This window comes from Monodelphis domestica, chromosome 4, assembly GCF_027887165.1.
Source record: "Monodelphis domestica isolate mMonDom1 chromosome 4, mMonDom1.pri, whole genome shotgun sequence".
Lineage (NCBI taxonomy): Eukaryota > Metazoa > Chordata > Mammalia > Didelphimorphia > Didelphidae > Monodelphis > Monodelphis domestica.
Window position 1 is genome coordinate 371,102,029 of NC_077230.1, and position 21,153 is coordinate 371,123,181.

A 21,153-nucleotide genomic window follows, 5' to 3' on the forward strand; every position below is an offset into this window, starting at 1 on the left:
AGGGTTTAGAATGGGCTGGTGAAAGAAGACCCTGGGAGAGCAAGTGTGGATACAGAAGAAAGAGTTGGCAGAATTCAAGGACTGGCTATATGGGATGAAGAAAGATAACGGGGGACGGAACTGGAAAAGATTCCAAGGTGGAAGGTCTAAAGAAGGGGGAGAAGGCATAGGCTACTGATGATAACATGGAATCAGGTCATAGATCTCCAGCTGAAAGGAATACCTGTTCATTTAGAGATGATAGCAACAACTCATTTTCTCTTGCTTTACAGTCCACAAAGCACTTTCTTCTCAGTATCCCCCTGAGGGACAAATATCATTTGTTGTTCAGTCATTTCAGTTGTGTCTAACTCTTCTTGAGCCCAGTTAAGTTTTCTTGGAAAAGAAACTGAAGGGGTTTGCATTTACTTCTCCAAGTTATTTCACAGATGGGGAAACTGAGGCAAGCAGGGTGAGGTGACTCACCTAGGGTCACAGAGCTAGGAAAGGTCTAGGGTCAGATATCATTATTTTCACATTACAGGAGAAGAAAACTAAAGAACTCAAATTACTTACTCCAAATAACATAGTAAGGAGATGGCAGAGCTGAGATTGGAACCCAGTTTACCTGACAAGGCTGAGCATTGCTCTATTTTGCTTCTTGTAGAAGGCAAGCTCAGTCTTAGCAGGTTAAATTTCTGCACTCAGCTGCCCCATCTGAAGACATGAAACCAGAAAGCAAGGGAGTGATCAGAGATGAAGATGAACTGTGTGAAAGTGATCCATTGCAGGTAACAGCAGAAAGGATAGGAGCATAAGAGAAATCAAGGAAGCTAGATTCTGGAGGGGTTGCTAGAAAAGAAGCAGGGAGGGGGCAGCTAGGTGATTCAGTAGATTGAGCACCAGACCTGGAGACAGGAGGTCTTAGGTTCAAATTTGAATTCATACATTTTCTAGCTGGGTGGTGCTGGGCAAGTCACTTAACTCCCATTGCCTAGCCCTTACCATTCTTCTATCTTGAAACCAATACACAGTACTAATTCTAAGATGGATGGAAGGAAGGAAGGAAGGAAGGAAGGAAGGAAGGAAGGAAGGAAGGAAGGAAGGAAGAAAGAAAGAAAGAAAGAAAGAAAGAAAGAAAGAAAGAAAGAAAGAAAGAAAGAAAGAAAGAAGAGGAAGGGAAGGGAAGGGAAGGGAAGGGAAGGGAAGGGAAGGGAAGGGAAGGGAAGGGAAGGGAAGGGAAGGGAAGGGAAGGGAAGGGAAGGGAAGGGAAGGGAAGGGAAGGGAAGGGAAGGGAAGGGAAGGGAAGGGAAGGGAAGGGAAGGGAAGGGAAGGGAAGGGAAGGGAAGGGAAGGGAAGGGAAGGGAAGGGAAGGGAAGGGAAGGGAAGGGAAGGGAAGGGAAGGGAAGGGAAGGGAAGGGAAGGGAAGGGAAGGGAAGGGAAGGGAAGGAAGGGAAGGGAAGGGAAGGGAAGGGAAGGGAAGGGAAGGGAAGGGAAGGGAAGGGAAGGGAAGGGAAGGGAAGGGAAGGGAAGGGAAGGGAAGGGAAGGGAAGGGAAGGGAAGGGAAGGGAAGGGAAGGGAAGGGAAGGGAAGGGAAGGGAAGGGAAGGGAAGGGAAGGGAAGGGAAGGGAAGGGAAGGGAAGGGAAGGGAAGGGAAGGGAAGGGAAGGGAAGGGAAGGGAAGGGAAGGGAAGGGAAGGGAAGGGAAGGGAAGGGAAGGGAAGGGAAGGGAAGGGAAGGGAAGGGAAGGGAAGGGAAGGGAAGGGAAGGGAAGGGAAGGGAAGGGAAGGGAAGGGAAGGGAAGGGAAGGGAAGGGAAGGGAAGGGAAGGGAAGGGAAGGGAAGGGAAGGGAAGGGAAGGGAAGGGAAGGGAAGGGAAGGGAAGGGAAGGGAAGGGAAGGGAAGGGAAGGGAAGGGAAGGGAAGGGAAGGGAAGGGAAGGGAAGGGAAGGGAAGGGAAGGGAAGGGAAGGGAAGGGAAGGGAAGGGAAGGGAAGGGAAGGGAAGGGAAGGGAAGGGAAGGGAAGGGAAGGGAAGGGAAGGGAAGGGAAGGGAAGGGAAGGGAAGGGAAGGGAAGGGAAGGGAAGGGAAGGGAAGGGAAGGGAACATCAGAGGAGAACCATGGTGAATATAGTGGAGAAACTAGCAAAGACCAAAGACAAAAAGAAATCTAACAGAAGTAGGGAAGACCAAGATTGAAGGGTTTGTGGAAGGAGAGTTTAGGGAAGGAAGCCAGGGGTTCTCTTCTACCTCAGACTCTGGATATGGAAAGATGGAAGAATGAGGACTTAGTGATCAATGCCAGGAGCAGCCTAGAAGAGTGAGTTCTATTGTAGAAACCAAAAATCCTAAGTCATGTCCTAAAGAATATGGGCCTACTTTTGGGCCAAGATCTCCTTTGGTAACCCCACAACTCCAAACAGACACCTCTGTTGCCTTCTGTCTTTCTAAAGATGCTGTGATGAGGAAGTTGGGAAGCTGCTCCAATAACCCTTTGGAATATGGGCCTGCTGGAACCTCATCCCACTCAAGAGGCCCTCAGGAGATGAGACTCCAGTTTAGTTTGGGAGGTTCTCAAGTCTTGAAGACTTTAGAGTAATTTCTAACAATTCTGAGGACTCCCCATGTGGCTCTTCAAACAGATGTGGGAAAAGATGACCATTCCTTAGCCATGCTGAGGTGCAAAGTCATATGGTATCCTTTGAAAATGCTAAAATGTTACCATTCTTCCAATACTCATGAGGGTACTCTGTCCAACCACAATAGAGAACAAGGTTATGAGGTCTAAATAAGTAAGAGGTGAGCTTTCTCAGAAAGAGATGTATGTGACCTTCTGACAATGACACGAGTGACTTTGGATCCTAAACCTCACCCCCTCTCCCATCTTTGTTATATTATAAGACTGTACCAAGTCCATAGTATTTCGTTATGAGCTGTTTATGAGACCCTTCTGAGGTCTAGAATCTGCACATGATCAATACCAATAAAGCAAACAAATCAGAGTCCACTGAGATGACAATTTATTACTCCATGGCCAGTCTTTTGATCTGGACTTGGGCTAGCTTATGCATACTGGGATGGGAATGGGGTGGCAGTGATGGTATCAATTACCCTGTATGCCTGCCTCTGACCCAACAAGGGCCAGCTCAGGGACACCCAGAATCCTTAAGGCAGAGAGGTCCCTGTACCATCTAGCTTTCAAAAAAGCTTCCCATTTTCCCTATTCAATATTAAATTTTATTAAGTAATAAAAGCTAGAGTTTACCCATGCCTAGGCATTTAAGAAACAAAACAAAAAAGATTAATTAATTTCAAAAGAATAATATAGGTATTTGCCACATACTCCCTGTAGCCATATCCTAGGTAAGGAATCCCTGCCTTAAGTGATAAACATATTCTCATTATCATGTACATGGGACTTGGCTAAGAGAAAACATTATCATCTTCCTTCGGGGTGAGGGAGGGACACATGCCCTCCCAAGTTTCAAAAGGGAAATGAAGGGGATGGGTTTCCCAGAACCCTGCATTTTGAGACATTTGGATTGTCATATTTTCAAAGCCACAAATGTTAGACAGTCCCCTGGGAGAATGGGTTATGATCCCCTGCCCCCCAAACAGAATTGGAATATTGGAAATCTCTTTCCAAGGTTGTAAAAAATTTCCACTGGGAAAACCTCAGGGCTAGCACTCTTTGATGGTTACAGGAGCTACTTTCGTAGCAATGGTCATTCAAAGCCAGCCCACCCCTTTCATCTCAAACCTTCCAGAAGACTGGCACCACCCTTCCTTCCCCCCTCAATTCATGAGTTATCATGAAACCTGGGAGCAGTACTGAGCACAAACAAGGCAGCTCGTCTTCCCTGCAGCACTCCCATGGCCTTGGCCATAGGGATGCCACGAGCTCTTGTCCCTACTCAGCCTGATGGGAAACTTTCCCAAGATCTACTGAAAGCCAACATGTGAAGCCTGGGAAGCATATGGCAGGCAGAAGCAGCCAAGTGCTGGTGTCACTTTGGAAAGGCACCTCTGAATACCAGTTCCACAAGGAAGTTTCTTAGCCAGACTCAGGCCTGAGCTTCTCCTCCCCACCCACAATCAACAACAAAAACAGAACCGCTATCTTCCTCCAACAGGAAGAGCCTCAGGATAAAATAAGATTCTTACCCTCCTTCAAAGATTTTGATCCTCCCAGGCTCCCCTCTTTTGGAGGCAGGAGCTTCCTCCTCAGGCTTCCCTCTCTTGTCTTCTTCCTTCTCAGGTCGAGCTAGGTCCTTCCGACCTTCACTGGAGACCATAGAAGGGAGATGAGCCTGTTCCACCAAAGAAATAATAAAAAGGGTTACATTTCCAGGTGTGGACATCCCCTACTCATTCAATCCTAGAAGTGAAAAGCACTGAATGCAAAGGAAGGTAAACAAGTTATACTTGGGAATTCTGACAAAGGTTAAGTGGCATAGGGAGAATTAGGAAGTTAGCCCCAGATTACTTCTTGGCACACACTATGTCCTGTTGGTGGGGCTGGAAAACATGCTAAGACTACTTTGTCTCCTTCAATCATTCTAGAGAGCAACATGCCCAAAGGGCCTGAAAATATAAAACTATGCATATCTAGAGCAGCAGGGTGGTACAGTGGTTTGAGAGCCAAGTCTAGAGACAGGAAGTTCTGAGTTCAAATTTAGCCTCAGATTCGTCCTGACATGTGACCCTGGGCAAGTCACTTAACCCCCATTGCCTAGTCCTTATTGCTCTTCTGACTAGTATACACAGTATTGATTCTAAGACAAGAAGGGAGGGATTTTAAAAAACCCTTACTCTGACCCAACAATACCACTCCTGGGTTTGGATCCCAAAGAGATCAAAGACAGGGGAAAAGGACCAACTTGAACAAAAATATTTTTAGCAGCTCTTTTTATAGATGCAAAAAGTAGGAACTGAGGATGTCCATCAATTGAGGAAGAGCTGAATAAGCTATAGTATATGATTGTAATGGAATACTATTGTACCATAAGAAACGACCAACAGAATGAGTTCAGAAAAACCTGGAAAGACTTGTATGAACTGATTCAAAGTGAAGTGAGCAGAACCAGGAGAACAATGTATACAGTAACAGAAATACTGTATAACAATCAACCATGAAGGACTAAACTATTTTCAGCAAAACACAGTCCCAAAGGATGCTTGATAAAAAATGCTCTCTCCAGCCAAAGAAGGAAATGTTGGAGTCTGAGTGCAAATCAAAGCCTAACCATCTTTCACTTTATTTCCTTTGTGAATTCTTTACTGTCTGTGTGATTTGTGTCTTCTGCCATGGTGTGGGGAATATAGAAACATGTATTGCATGAAAACACCAGTATAATGCACATCACACTATTTTTTGCCTCAGGGAGAGGGCAAGGGGGAAGAGAGAATCTGAATCACAAAATGCCAAAAAATTATTGTCAAAAATTATTTCTATGTGTAATTAAAAAAAAAGAAAAAAGAATCCTTCATTATAATCATCATCCTTATCATGGCTTTCATAGCACTTAACAGGCTTACAAAGTACTTTACATATACACTGTCTCATTGGATCCTCACAACAACCCGGGGAGGTGGGTGCTATTAGTATCCTCATTTTACAAATGAGGAACCTGAGGCAGCGTGAGGTTAAATGATTTCCCCGAGATCACATGATTATCACAGGGTCAAGCAGAACAATGCTAAGAGATCCTTTACATGACTACCTGTCACTTGGCTGTCATGCCCTTCCTCCAAGTCTTTTCTTCCCTTCTCCAGGTTAAATATATGAACCATGGTGAAAGTCAGACCCCAGGAACCTAGCAGAGATGCTCCGTAAGTGGGGGACCTTTGTGAGGACTCCACAGAAAGAAAGGCCACGAAGGCTCCCTGGTTCTAAAATAGTTGTCTTGGTCACAAGCTCTTTACATGTGTGCTTCATGACCACTGTTTGAGCCCACTCTTCCCATAGAAGCTGTATTTAATTATAGGAGAAAGAGCCCTGTTTGTGGTAGGATTTGAACTCAGTCTGCTTGACTCCAAGTTCAACATACTGTAAGATTAAAAATTAGTATCCAAATACTTCAAGTATTATATTCCTATAAGAATGTATTAATTAATAACTTGAAGAAAAAGGAAATTGATATCATTAGCAAAGAGAGAGTTGCCCGGATTGCCAAAAGCAGTGAGAGAACCAGGAGGAGAGCATGGGAAGAAGAGTTAAAAGGTGGGGTTACAGCAAACTTTTATGCACAAAATGTAAGGACATTATGTGGATGAAGGGAAAAGAATTCTGGGAGATAAATTCCAAAGGTTCAAGATTTCTTTTTTTTTTTAACCCTTATCTTCCATCTTAGAATCACTACTGTGTATTGGCTTCAAGGCAGAAGAGGGGTAAGGACTAGGCAATGGGGGTCAAGTGACTTGCCCAGGGTCACACAGCTGGGAAGTGTCTGAGGCCACATTTGAACCTAGGACCTCCCGTCTCTAGGCCTGGCTCTCAATCCACTGAGCCACCCAGCTGCCCCCAAGGTTCAAGATTTCTAATTACACATTACTATACATTTGGCAACTATTATAAATCTATTGACACCTTCATCTAATACCTCACCATGGCACCCAACAGGATTCTGGTCTGGTCTGGGGACCCTATGGTTTGTATCTGTTCAAGCAGGTCCTTTAGGTCCCCAGAGGCTGATCCTGAGTTAATAGGACCTCAGAGAAGTCAGTTACAGTATAAGAGATTGACTCAAAGACTTCTTTGAAACCTCACCTTTACAAACAAATAGGGGGAAGGACAACTAGGTGACTCAGTGGATGGAGATTCAGGTGTGGAGTCAAGAAGACCTGGGTATAAATCTGGCCTCAGACACTTCCTAGCTGTGTGATCCTGGGCAAGTCAGATCATATTATTAATATAAATAACATTAAATTCATGATATAATGAATGAATAAAAAAACTTTATTAAAAGCTTACTATGTGTCAAACATAGTTTTAGGTGCTAGGGATATGAAAGTGGCATAGGCCTGTCCTCAAGGAACTTCCTCCCTCCTTCCCTCTCCTTCTCCCTCTCCCTCCCTCCCTCCCTCTCTCACTCCCTTCCTTCCTTCCTTCCTTCCTTCCTTCCTTCCTTCCTTCCTTCCTTCCTTCCTTCCTTCCTTCCTTCCTTCTTTCCTTCCTTCCTTCCTTCCTTCCCACAATAACAGCAGTATTGCATGATAATCAGCTGTGAAGACTTCTCAGCAATACAGTGGTCCAGGACAATTTTGAAGGACTTCTGACAAAGAATGCTATCCACCTCCAGAGAAAGAACAAAGGAAAAAAGCATACTATTTTTCACATTACTTTATGTTTTTATTTTGGGGTTTTGGTTTTAGATGAGTATTCTCTTACAACAATGACCAATATGGAAGTATGTTTTGTGTGATAATACATGTATAACCCAGATCAAATTTTTGAGAGTATGGAGGGAAAGGAGGAAGGGAGGCAATGTAGATCTTATAATTTTGGAGAATGTTTGTTGAAAATTGTTATTACATGTAATTGGGAAAATGAAATATATTTTTTAAAAAGTTCACAAACCAGAGGCTAAGAATCCCTGTCCTGGCATTTCAAATGATGCACAAATATGGTGCCAGCTAGCTTATGGGCTAGGTGACCTTATAATTCAGCACCCACAGAGTCAGTACCCAACAGGTAAGATTAACTAGAATGATTTTTGGCCTTAGTCCAGCTAGATTGATCCATTTGGTCTTTTCACTAACAGAGCTGGCTAACATAAGTTTTCAGGTGAAAGATGAGCAGTACCAGCAGAGCCTGAATTTCACCTATGATGTATTAAGAAAGTTCCATTGGGTAAACTTTTGGAAAGCGAGGACTGAGGAATATAGCTATAATCAGTCAGGGGTCAGCCCCTGTAGCCAGGACAAAGTCATACAGCATATGCCCCTCACACTTCCTCACCTGACACTCTATTATAAGTGTAGTAAATTGTTGGTGATTATGTGAGTGTTAGAAGACCAGGTTTACATCTTAAAGAATGTTAGCTTCTTGAGGGCAGAGTTGGTTTTGAAAATGTTTTGTCTTTGTAAACCCAGAATAGCCCTGTTATGAATTTGTACACAGCAAGAATTTGATAAATGGTGGTTGGATTGAATTGGGTGCTTGGTTTATAAACACTTCAAGAGGGATATGATGATCACACAAGAACTGGCTATGCCAGACTCACCTTATTTCTCGGTTTACCTGAGTTTAAAGAATGGTAGATCAGGAAAATGGTGTGCCTGGATTTTAGCAAGGCATGTCACTTATCCTCCTCCTCATTAATATAATTACCATTATACCCTCATGGAGAATATGGGGAAATGTGGGATAGACAAGCATATGATGGATTCTAATTAGTTTCATAACTGAAACCAAGAAGCAGAGGTTAATGGATCTCTGCCAGTCTTGAAAGAGATAAACAGAGCAGTGCTCTTAGGTCCTGTTCCTAGCCTTGTTTTGTTTAACATCTTTGTCGATGACTTAAATGAAAGCCTATCACTGGAATACGTCTTGGATCTCAAGATGGCATAGAAGCTGGGAGGAGGTGTAGTAAAGAGAATAGAAGAACAAGATTCTAAGAAAGAGCTAGATATGCTAGAGTGATAGGTAAAACCTGATAAAAAAAATAAGTGAATATGGAACATGAGTTGAAAAAATCAAATATAGAAACCCAAGATGGTGGAGATGCCCCATGGGACTAGAGTGGGGCCCATATGAAAAAGATAAGTAGGTTTTGGTAGATGATTAACTCAGTAGGAGTCCACAGTGTGAATGGCTACTGAAAAAGCCAACATGGCCTTAGATGGTGCTTTCCACAGACTGGTATCCAGAATGAGAGGGGTACTGGTCCCACTGTCCTCTTCCCTGATTAGGTCATATGTTTAGTGCTCTGTTCAGCTCTGAGTGATACATTATAGGAATGACATTGATAAACTGGAGGATGTCCAGAAGAAAGCAACCAAGACGGTGAGGAGACTGGAGACCCCATGGCATGATAAGGACTGAGCAAAGCAATTGGAGATGGCTAGCCCAGAGAAAAGAAAGCTAAGAGAGTGACGTAATGGCTGACTTCAAGTATATGAATAGCTGTTTAGCAGAAGAGGGATTGAACTTGTTCTATTTGATACCAAGAGGGCAGAACTGAGAACAATGAGTGAAAGATACAGAAGGAGATTTCAGTTCATCATGAGGAAAAAACCCACCTGCTGATGGGTCACTTGAGTCTGGGAGTTCTAAGCTTCAGTCAGACTAAAGCTGACTGGGAGTCTATACCAAATCTGGCACCAATATGGGAGCCCCACAGTGTGAATAGGGGTGGGGAGAACCAGTAAGACTGAGGAGGGTTGTAAAAGAATCCAGGTTGAAAAGAGAACAGGTGAAAAAATGGCTGCTGCACTTGGGCAAGATGAAGACACTCAATCAGGAAGGAGGGGGGAGACATTCAAAGGAAGAGAAAGAGAAGAAAATGAAGAGGAAGAGGAGAAAAGCAAAATGGAAAAATAAAGTGAGAAGGGAAATGAAAGAAAAGAAAAAAGACAAGGACAAGATGCCATCCAGAAGTTAACCACCAAAACACTGAATCTCAGAACTGGAAAGGATTAAAGAATTATTCATTCTGTCTACCTCCTACCTATGAAAAGGAATACTCTCTATACCATTTCTAATAACTGGTCATCTACCTTCCACTTGAAGACATCCAGTGACAGGAAACTCACTACTTTCTCAGGTAGCCTATTTTGGGATGCTCTTCTTCTCTAAATGTTTTTTCCTCATGTCAATCCCAAGCTGGAAACAATGTAGTTCCTACCCACGGTTCCTAATTCTGCCCTGAAGGAATCTGAGAAGGACAAATCCAGTCCCTCTTTCATGTGACAAATACTTGAGGATAGATATCACTTCTCTACATCTTCTTCTTCATCATCTCTTCTTCTGGCTCAGCACCCTATTCCCTTCAACTGATGGTCTAGGCATATAGAAAGTGGCATGCTGTAAGACTCTAGGACAATGGGGCCATCACCTCTGCAATTCTGGATGCTACGTCTCTTTTAATGCAGCCTTGGTCTGTCTTACTAGACGAATGGACTCCAGATGGAGGAAAGTGACAGGCAACCTGCCCCCTGCCCTGGTCAGAACACACATGAAGTGCCATATCTGCTTCTGGGTAGGAATGGGAGCAGTTTACAAACTGGAGGGCTTAGGAAAGGAACAACCAGGAGAGTAAAGGAATGAGACCTACCCTGAAACCAACCACAAGAAGAGAGATCAAAGAGAAAAGAGGCACATTAAAAAAGATTAGGGAGGCAGCTAGGTGCCTAGTGGCTAGAGCACCAAGCATGGAGTCGGGAGGACCTCAGACAATTCCTAGCTGTGTGACCTTGGCAAGTCATTTAACCCTGTTTTCCAAGTCCTTGCTGGGGCTAACAATCTTCAGAGTTGTTACCAAGGAAGTAAGAGTTGAAAAAAAAAAAAGAATTAGGGAGTTTCTGTCTCTCTAAATTATAATTAGTCATACCTGTGATAAGACAAAGGGGCAATGGAAAGGAGATGGTGGCTTTCTTGCCTTGTTTATACCTTAAAAGTCCTCTGGGCTATAGCTTTCAAGATACACATGCATCTGGTTTCATCACGATCCAAGCCAAGACATTTTCCATTTTCTCCAAGTCTATGGCCTCAGACTTTATTAAGAATGGATTGCAATGAATGGTCCAGCTACAGGTGCATGGGAACCATGGGATGCTGCTGTCTTGTGAATTCCTTGTGATGGTGTTCACAGACAGATGCATGTCTATCAAAGAGGCCTCATCTTCCAAAGCTCTTAGCATAAGGAAGGTGATACTTGCAGAAAAACAGAAAGAACGGAACTTGTCTTTGAATAGTCCCCATATGGATAGTCTGAGCTAGGGCTGGGGCTGCTGGGAGCATTAATTCTTGATCAGTAGGATCAGGGCAATGTATTTCTGTGTCTCCAGGCAGGTTTTGACATTGCACGGCCCTGAGTTATTCCACATTGGAGATTCCTTTGCTTGTGACACAGGACACATTGACTTATCACAACATAAACTCCAATGTATAGGACACAGAGAGTGGAATTTTCTTCACCTATTAAAAATAAGTGAATCTGTTCTCTAATCACTTGAGGAATGCAAATTAAAGTAACTCTGAGATTCTATCCCACAGAAATTATATTGGCAAAAATGATAAATGTTGGAAGGGTTGTGGGAAACAAGGTACACTACTAGTGCATTGTTGGTGGAGCTGTGAAAGGCTAGTCATTTAGAAAAGTATTTTGGAACCATACTCCATAAGTCTTAGGGACTTCGACACAACGATATCACTATGAGGCCTGTGCCTCAAAGAGACAAAAAGAAAACAGGAAAAAAAATCATATGTGCAGATATATTTATAGTAGCTTTTCATAGGTACTAAAAAGTGGAAATTAAAAGGCTAACCATCTACTGGGAAATGACTAAAAGAATGTGGTATATAAAAGTAATGTACTACTATTGCACCATAAGAAATGACGAAATGGACAATTTCTGAGAAAACTGGGAAGACCCCACTAAAACATTGACTCAGAGTGAGGTTATGACAATAACATTACAAAGAAAAACCACTTTGAAAGACTTGAAAAGATCCTGAGAAGCCATGAGTCCTGAGAAGCAAAGAAGAAACATGCCACTCATCCCCTGCCAGAGAGGTGACAGACTGAAGAATAAAGCCTGCATTTTGAGATATGACCAATGCATACATTTGGTCTGCTGGACTAAGCATATATGTCAGAAGGTTTTATTGATTTATTTTATTATTTATACTTATTATTAATGTTATTTATTATATATAATATTATTTATTATGATAATGGACAGGGGAGAAGGAAAATGGGAAAGAGAAATAATAGATGCTTTTCAAAATAAACAGATCTTTAAAGTAAAATAAGTACTCGTATATTTATTGAAGTCAGGTTTTTAGGGCAGCTGGGTAGCACAGTGGATAGAATGTCAGGCCCAGAATCAGAAGTACTTGGGTTCAAATCTAGGTCTCAGATGCTTCCTAGTTGTGTGATGCTGGGCAAGTCACTTAACCCCCAGTTACCTAGCCCTTGCCCCTCTTCTCTCTTATAACTGATTCTAAGATAGAAGATAAGGGTTTAAAAAGTCATTTAAAAAAAGGTCTTTCATTGCATTCTCCATGAGTATTATGTTTAAGGAAGCCACCAACTTTGGCTACCTTAAGTCCTGGCTCTGCTCACCAGGAACATTTTTGGCATTGGACAATCTGGTCAATCAAAAAATGGATTAGGATTTGGCAGGATTGAAAGGTAAAGTTCTCAAAGAAATCCTGCAGGCAATAGTTCATCTTGGAAAAAACAATATTTATTTGAAGGGGCATCGGTCAAATCAAATAGGACTAAATTAGCTCTTTCTTGCTCAATTTTCTTCAATTAGCTTTTGGCCTCTTAGTTTTCCGTTGGTACAAAAGGAACTGGGGAATACCCATGTTGGCAAAGTCCAACAATTCCACTTTGTAACTTTCCCAGGAAAAGTGAACAGGCTGGCCTTCAGGAGTTAGTCCTGCAGGGCGACAAGGGCATCCTAGTGGCCAACCAGTTAGCAACAGAGCAATTTCCCAAAGTCTCTATAATCAGGGTAAGGGTCTTGAACAAAATATATTCAGTAAACATAGAGCACAGAGAGCAGAGCGCTAAATACAGCTGTGTCCATGGCACAGTGGAACTGGTGCATAATGGCATGGGTTCTGGAGTTAGAATCCTACCTTCTTTGCTTACTAGCTATGTATCCTTGGGCTAGCCGCTTAATCTGTTTGCCTCAGTTTCTTCAACTGTAAAATAGGAGAAATAATAATACCTACCTCCCAAGGCTTTTGTGGGGATTATAGGAGATATAATTTGAAAAGCACTTAATATGTGCTTTGCATATACTGTTGTTAAATCTTTTAAGACCTTTTGTGACCCCTTTTGGGGGTTTTCTTGGCAAAGATACTTGAGTGGTTTGCCATATCCTTCTCCAGTTCATTTGACAGATGAGAAAACTGAGGCAAACAGGGTTAAGTGACTTGCTCCCACAGCTAGTAAGTGTTTGAGCCAGATTTGAACTCAGGTTCTCTTGACTTCAGGCCTGGCACTGGCACAAAATAGGCAATTAATAAAATACTTGTTCTCTCTCTCCTTCCCTCTTTTCCCTCATAGGATCCATCAGATTTGCATTGGGGGAATCAAAGAATTATAAGTTCTAGCCTAGAAGGAACCTTAGAGAGCATCAAATTCAGCCCTGATATTTATAGGAGAGGGAAACAGATTCAGAGAGGTCTAATTCCTTGCCTAATGTCACATAGCTAGTAAATAATATGAAACTCAGGGTCAGAAATGTCCATCTGCTTTGTGGAAAAGCTAAGGCGTAGCCTGTGAACTTAGTATCTTTTGAGGTTCCCTTTTTTTTTTCTTCTAACAACAATTTAAAGAAGGAGGAGGAGGAAGGACCTCCATGCACCCAAACAGGGCTGCTTTCCTCAAGCAGTAAGTAGTTCCCTATTTCCTTGGTGAGGAACAAAAGCCGAGTCAGCATGGCCTCATGCCTTACAGCAATCTCATCACTTTCCGGAGCAAAGCCAAACGAGAGTGAGAAATGGAAGCTAACTCAAGCAACAGAGCTCTGAGCACACAAAATTTGTAAAGTAGGAAATGAGTTCATTTTCCAGAACCTGAAGCCTCACTGTTAAAGAATTCTCAGACTGGAGTTACACCACGTGTCAGCTGGTGGCCCCACCTAAGAAAACAGAGGCCAGCTCTATTAGGAGGAGAACCAAATTCCAGAAGCAACGGCGGATGAAGGTTAAGAGTTTCTGGGAATAGAAAATACTTCGCTGATCCTAGGGGAGAGGTGGGGCAAAGTGGAGTTGGTAATGGGTGGGGGATGAGGGAAGAAAGGAGACAGGGCATGATCTGGGATCCAGCAAAGTGCTAGGAATTTTGAAACCACTACAAAGTAGTCCCATTAGCCAAACTTTCCAGCTTCATCTGCTGGGGAGTCATATCCTGTCTCCCCTACTATCCACCCCCGCCCCCCAACACATCTCTAGTTTTATAATGGAAGTCAATAGGAGAACAGTGTTTCTTTTATGGAAAGCCACTCAATAGCCAACTTTGCCAGGACTTCTATACATACTGGCACAACAAAGTAGCATAAAACCCCTTTATATGGCAACCAGGCTACACTATCAAGAGAGAAAATTTACAGTGGAGACTCAGATTCATGCTTCATGGGACTTGGAGGTGGGGGGAAGACATGCTCAACTAAGGGATGTTTAAGGTCCCTTCTAACTACATGAGTCCATGGGTCTTTATTCTTTAGATCACATCTTTCTAGGGTCAGAAAAATCCCAGAATGGATTAAGAAGACCTGGCTCTGCTGCCTATAACCATGCAAAGACCTTTGGCAAGACCCATCCCTTCCCTAGACCAGTATCTCCATCTCTAGGGTGGGCCTGATGGTCTCTACTGATCCTTAAAGTTCTGATCTTCTTTTCTATTCCTTTTCCCAACCTGAGCCCCATAGGGAAGATGCCTTAGTCTCCAAAGGACTATTGGGCTACTTAGAGATGATGGAAACGATCATGGTGGTTCTTACCTCTGTCATTCGGGGCTTTCGGGAGCTGGACGGGACAAGCCTTCCTGTCTCGGGATGTGGAGCCATGGCCATCGTGTAGATTTCCTTGCTGATCTTCTGCTTGGACCTCAGGAGGGACAGAGCTGCTTTAGTGGACACCCCAGGCAGGTTGGGGTTGTACAGACTTATACACCAACCAGCATAAACAGAGGACCTCCTGTCTGCCTGCTGGACGGGATTTGGCTTAATGTAGTTTAAATAGCACCAACTGACATTAGTGGTCGTATGGAGGCTGGGGAACTGTAGTACCTTCTTGGCATCTGTACCTTCCCGGGATTTTGCTGTCCTGGGAGAAGTGGAGGAGGAGGTGGGAGGAGTCTTCGGTGGATGGTCCGGCAGGTCCTTGGAGTCTTCTTTCTTCACTGCCTGCAGTGGTGACTGCCTCCGGGATGGCTTTCCAGGCAGTTGTTTTGATGCTTCCAGACCTGGGGCTCCCGAATGAGGCAGCCCCGAGTACTGAGAGGGAGGGCTGTCCTTGGGATGGGGCTGAGTCAAGGATGAGCTAGGGAGTGTCTCTTCCTCCCCTCGGCCATGGCTGGGGCCCCCAAACTGGGCTCTCTCTTGCCTCTTCCCCCCTTCGGCACCAGCAAGGATAGTACCAGCTGGCCTGAGCAGTTCTAGCTTCTCATCGGCCTTGGAGCCTTCCTCTTCCTTTACTCTTTTCTGCTGCTGGGTCTCCGTGGTGAGTTCTAGGCTGCCGGCAGGTGAGAGCACGCGTTTGCTGCCTCCCGCAGTGGACGGGCTTCCTTCCAAGCCCAAGATGCCTTCTGAGGACAGAGAAGAACCCTTCCTCTCTGCCAGAGGTACCCTCAGGTATGGTGTCGGGAACCCCCTTCTTTGTTCCTCACTGATCTGGGCCAGCTCGAGACCCACCCCAGGTGCTTCCACTCCACAGACCAAAGGCCCTTTGGCCTGATAGTCATCAAACTTGGGGAGCCCAAGGGATGAGGGGCTGTACTGGGACTGAGTCACTAAGATCTGAGAAAGGGTTGTATACATCACGCTGCCATAGGAAGGCATGTGGGTCTGGATTCGGACAGGAACAACCAGAGACACGGCGGGATCTGGGCAGGACGGAATGGCCAGCTGTGGGACTGCTGTTGATACTGGAGGGCTGGCAGCACGGGTCGCTGGGTGCAACCGGACATCGGTGCCATATTCTGTGCTAGGGGAGAGGCCAGAGGGCCCCGTGAGAGGTGACAGGCTGGATTTCACTGGGGGCAGATGGGTGCCAGTCTCCCCAGGCAGATGAAGGGCAAATTGAGACTGCAGGGGCAGGAAGAAGCCTGAAGAGAGTGAGGAGGAGCTGGGATAGGGCATGGGGAGAAATGAAGGATGCTGACGGAAGGGGAGATCAGTTGGATGAGGTATGAGCTGGTGGGGCATGTGAAGCTGGCCTGGATGAAGGACAGCTTGCTGGAGAGGAATTGGCGGAGTCTGAAATAAGGAGTGGGGAAGTGGGGGCATGGAGTATGGGGCAGAGAAAATCTCTGGCATAGCCGGAGTGGAGAACAACTCTGAGGACTGTCCTGGCTGCTGGAGGAAGTGCTGAAAAGAGAAAAGAGAGACTGGAGGGGGCAGGTATGGTTTCTCATGCAGGGAGAGCTGGGGAATGGGTGGGTGGAACACTTGGAGGGCTTCTGTGTAAGGCGGGCTGGGCACCAGCTGGGGGCTGTCCTTCTGCTGGCTCTTACCACTGAGGTACCCACCATGAGAGGAAGAGGAGGACGTGGAGGAGGCAGAGGACGTGGTCGAGGCTGAGGAGATGGAGGAAGAGGAAGGCTGATGAAGCAAACTTTTGGGGCAAGATTTGCTGGAGGAAGGTATTGGCTCCTCCGTTTCTGGCAGCTCGTGTTCTGGATGCCGACTCAGGGAAGCCTGTCTCACCAAGAAGCATTTTCTTCTTTCTGGCGGGGCTGATGAGGTGGGGATGCCTGGCGTGGGAGGTGGAGCCAAAGACAAACTCCCATAGTCAAAAGACTTGCTGCGAGTCTCAGATATTTGAGAAGGATGCGGTATGTTGGGCGACTGCTCCGAGGCTGACCTCCGCATTTCTCTGGAGTGGTGAGGGTAGCTCGGCACAGTCAACATGTGGCTGCCAAAAGACTTGGAGTGGGTTTCAGAGGAGGGACCAGGAGCCTCTGTCTTCCCGTGGTCTTCCCTTTCGAAGGAGGCCGAGTGGCTAGAAGCGTGGGATACGCTGCTTTCCAGGCTAGGGCTTCTGGTCAGGGAGACTGACTCAAAACTGGATTCCCCTGACGACTGGGCCATCTCTGCCAGCCTCAGTCTTTTCTTCTTGGGGGGCAACTTCTCGGCGGGGAGCTGGGCAAGCGTTTGGCTCCGCTGAGGCCACTGAAATTCTTCAGTCTTTTCAGGCTCTTTCGGCGGGGGCTCAGGTTCGGTGTCTGGCCGATCGGGCTCCTCAGTCACCAGGATCTCAGGAACCTGGATGTTGGGCTGGCGGACCAATCTTGGCTGCAGGGAGTGGGGATAGCGGCCATGTGGAGTGACTGCTGGCTGTGATGGGAATTGGGACAACGCCTTGTCCTCTCCTTCCTGGTGGCTCAGCTGCTCGGGAGGGTCAGGTTTTTCAAAGGAGCTGGTGTGCTGGATGACGGAAATTTCTGTGGAGATTTTTCTTCTCTCCTTCCCAGACTCAGAACTTGCAGCTGGTTTGGGAGTCCTTGAGTGGAAGGCCATGGTCCCCTCCAAGGGTGGCACCGATGGAGCTGGCTCTGCTGGTGGCTTGATGGGCTCCTGGGGGAGGTTCAAAGAAGCTTCTGAGGGCGCCGGGTTGGTGAACTGGCTCCCAGGCCCCACAGAGGAGTGACCTTTGGTCGACTCAAAGGAGGGGGTGTCTTCATCATCCCCAAGACTCTTTTCTTTCCGTCTTTTCCTCAGTGGTGTCAATTCTAAACCTGTCCCCAATTTATAGTGCATCATCTGAGACCATGGCTCAGGCTCCCCTTGGTTCTTTTCAGCTTCTGAGGATGGATGGGTACCCGTGGAAGCAGGCTTGGCGAGCTGAAGTTCTGAGCAATAGTACTTTTTATGGGCCTCGTAATTATCCCGTTTTTTGTACCGAGCCCCGCATATGTTACACTCAAAGGTTATCCCTTTCGCTTTGGAGCCTTTCCGAGACTTTTTGGTGAGTTCGCTTTCCTTCACTTCTTTTTCTTCCGCCGGTTTGGAGGCCGTGTCCTTAGGGCCTAGCCCGATGTCCTCTGAGCTATATTCCCCTCCCAAAGGGAGCTCAAAGGCGGGCTGGCGTTTCAGCGTGCGGGGGTGGGACGTAAAGACTTGGCTGCGGCTCAGGGTGTCCGACTCACTGATGTGGTCATCGAAGGAGTAGCTACCTCGGAAGGTGTGCGGAGAGCTGATGGTGCAGGTGGCAGAAGGCATGGAGTGGCTCCTCAGAAGGGGCGCAGGCTCAGTGGAGCTGGGGGGCAGCTGCTGGAGGGAGAGTAGTGATTGTTCCGGCTTGCCTTTCTCACTGTGGGAGAGCAGAGACTTGGATGGGTCCAGTTGAAATGGGTCTCGGAAGATCCCAGCCTTGGGGGACTCAATGCTGCTCCGCCGGGACAGAGAGCTCCTCCTGGGCTTGACACTATCGATTTCGCTCGTGTCTACAACTGCCTCATTAATCGTGATCAGCTTTGTGATGTGTTCAATGACCTGTGTTCGAGGCACGGAAATAGGGCCCAGGCTGGGTTTGTCCTCAGCAGAGAGGGGCAGAAGCGGCTGGTTGCCGGCGGCCGTCAGCATCGCCGTCCGCTGTCCAATTCGTCCACACTTGCCAAATATGATCTCCGCGTAGGACTTGGCATTGGTATTAGGTGGGCTGATTTGTTGTTCTGCACTCTCCGAGCGAGAGAAGTAGCCAGACTCGGTGCTCCCTTTGCTCCCAGGGCTCAAGAAGGCCTGCTCATCCATCACCTTCTTCCTTTCACTGAGCCTCAGGGCGAGTTTCTGCTTGATGGTATGTGTGTCCTCTGCTTTATGGCTCATGGAATGCTCCGACGATGACAAAGGCTCCGCAAACTGGGGGCTCTCCTCGAGCGACTGGGACGCGCCGGAATGAGACGAGGAGCAGCGATCGTGGCCGGGACCGTGGCTGCCTGCACCATAGAGGCTGCTGGCGAGGAGGGTGTGCTTTTGTCTAGGGGACAGGTCGCCTGGGTGGCTGGACGAAGCCCCCGTCTCCTCCTCCGAGTCGGTGCTTTCTCCTTCGGTGGGCTCCTCAAATTCCTCGCCACCGATCCTTTCCATCTCCAGACCTGGGGGGTACATCTCGGCCCCGATTCCCGAAGCCAGCCCTGCTTTGATCCGGTGTGCGTGGGACTTCCTGTGTTTGTACAGATTGCTTTTGGTTTTAAAGGAGAAGCCACAAGGGATACAGGGGTAGGGCCGCTCCCCTGTGTGAGAGCGAATGTGCTTCTGGAGCACACTGGGCTTGGCACAGGGACGACTGCAATACTGACAGATGTACTTGCCAGGCTTCTGAGGTTTCTTCTCCTTCTTCGGTGGTTCCTCAGCCTGCTTCATAGAGATGTGGGAGGCACGTGGGATGTAGACTTTGGGGATGGACTGCAGTTCCTCAGGAGGGATGATGGTCGGGTGGGCAGGGAGGAGCTGGCTCTGAGAATGGAGCCCTGGAGATACAAAAGACCCAGAGGGGCCTGGCCTTATTGGCTCGACTAGCTGCCACGTGGGCCCTTCCAGGAGGTGCTCGGGCTTGCCGGGCGACATAAATGCTGGTGACAGAGGGTGTTGAGGGAGCTGGGGGATGTGGGGTGGACCTTCAATAGTAGATCTCTTCGGGGGCTTCTGGTGTCCAGTTTTCTCCTGAGTCCCCTCTCTCAGAACTAGCGGAGGCCCTGTAAAATGCTGTGGCTGGGACAGGAGCTCATGGAGGGGTGTGGCTGAGGAGGAAGTAGAGCTGCCCTGGAATGGGGCTGGAGCTGGGGCTGGAGCCAGGGCTGGAGCCAGGGATGGAGCTGAGGCTGGAGCCAGGGATGGAGCTGGGGCTGGAGCTGTGGAGGGGCCACTGACTTGAATGGCTTCTCCTTTGGGAAGCCGCTTTCTGGGACTACCCTCCGATGTCTGTGCACTCTTGACACTTTGCTCAGGATCCATGGCCTTACCAGAGGCTGGGAATGATGCTACTTGGGGAAGGATGGACCAGGCTTCATTTACAAATGGCCCACATGCCCTGGCTCTGCCTACATTGGAGAAGAAGAGGGAAGCCAGAGATGGTTCCAGAGGATCTTTTACTGAAGTGTTGCTGGCTGCTATTGAACTAAAAAATGCATGAGAGTCAAAAAAAGTTCCCACTGGTGAAGCTACTTCAATGCCCGGCAATAGCCCAGGGCTGTGAGTCCAAAGAGTTTCCTCGTGAGCTTTGTTAACAATTTGAGTCTGGCCATCTTGTTTCTGGTGACAGCAGCACCCTCAGAGTCAGGAGGCAGCTCATGACATGTCTGTCTCTTGAATGTTTGCAAGCCTTCACAAATGCAGGACAGTCCAGCTCATGTCATTGGTGTAGCTCTTTCCCACAGGATGAGCCAAGTAACACTGAATGGTGAGGGCTGGTCCCTTTGGGTCCCTTCCCTTTGGATTGGTGTTGGGAACTGGTGGCCTTGGACAAGAATGTCACACTCTTCTGGAATTGTAGGATACACAATGTACACAGGCAAACACACATGTATTCCACAGACACAGAACAAGACACCCCATGCAGACATACACAAACACATCACATACAGATCCCATGTAGACATTACACCACACATATCACACACAAACACATACATGCACAGCACATGCATAGAACCAGGCACCCCCACATGTATATCACACCAAAGAAATATATACAACATAGGCGTTAACACATCACACACAACACACACTTATCACATGTCACACATGCCACAGATACACACACCATGCACAGCACACACAAAGACCCATGCATCACACGCATATACAAATACAGTCAGAGACATAGACACAACATATGCACATAGACACACACACAGCAGAGAGAAAAGGGGGAGGGGGAAGGAAAAAGAAATCATTATAGCATCTTTAAGAGAGTTTGCGAGTTATGATTTTGTTTTTATAAACCATCATCCTCCACAACCCTCACAAATACAATAGGAAATCCTTGGTTATCTGCTTCCTCCTGCCAAAGTACTTTCCTCCCTCCCAGCTCCCACTGGCTTTAACATCAGTGACTCACCCATTGCTACATGCTCCCAGTCCCAAGGCTGGAAGAATTTGGGACAAATGATAGCTACCACACTGTCTTCCTTCCCAACCACTGGTCCAAGGTGGAGCCCTCAGGGATCACTTCTTTTTTTTTTTTTTAATTAATTACCTTCTGTCTTAGAATCAATACTAAGTATCATTTCTAAGGCAGAAGAGTGGTGAGGGCTAGGTAATGGGGGGGGGT

The 21,153-nt window shown here is 46.6% G+C and overlaps 1 protein-coding gene across 2 annotated transcripts in view; it reads right to left on the reverse strand.

The window, feature by feature from the left end:
- Positions 1-21,153, reverse strand: part of HIVEP3 (HIVEP zinc finger 3) — a 651,964-nt gene that overhangs the window by 62,957 nt on the left and 567,854 nt on the right. For both annotated transcript variants that reach the window (XM_016422541.2, XM_007492922.3), the window contains 2 exons: positions 14,661-20,361; positions 4,140-4,285 (listed from right to left, as the gene is read on the reverse strand). In XM_016422541.2, the coding sequence (XP_016278027.2) occupies positions 4,140-4,285; positions 14,661-19,835 (5,321 nt within the window). In that variant the 5' untranslated portion in view covers positions 19,836-20,361. The remainder of the gene's footprint in view (positions 1-4,139; positions 4,286-14,660; positions 20,362-21,153) is intronic.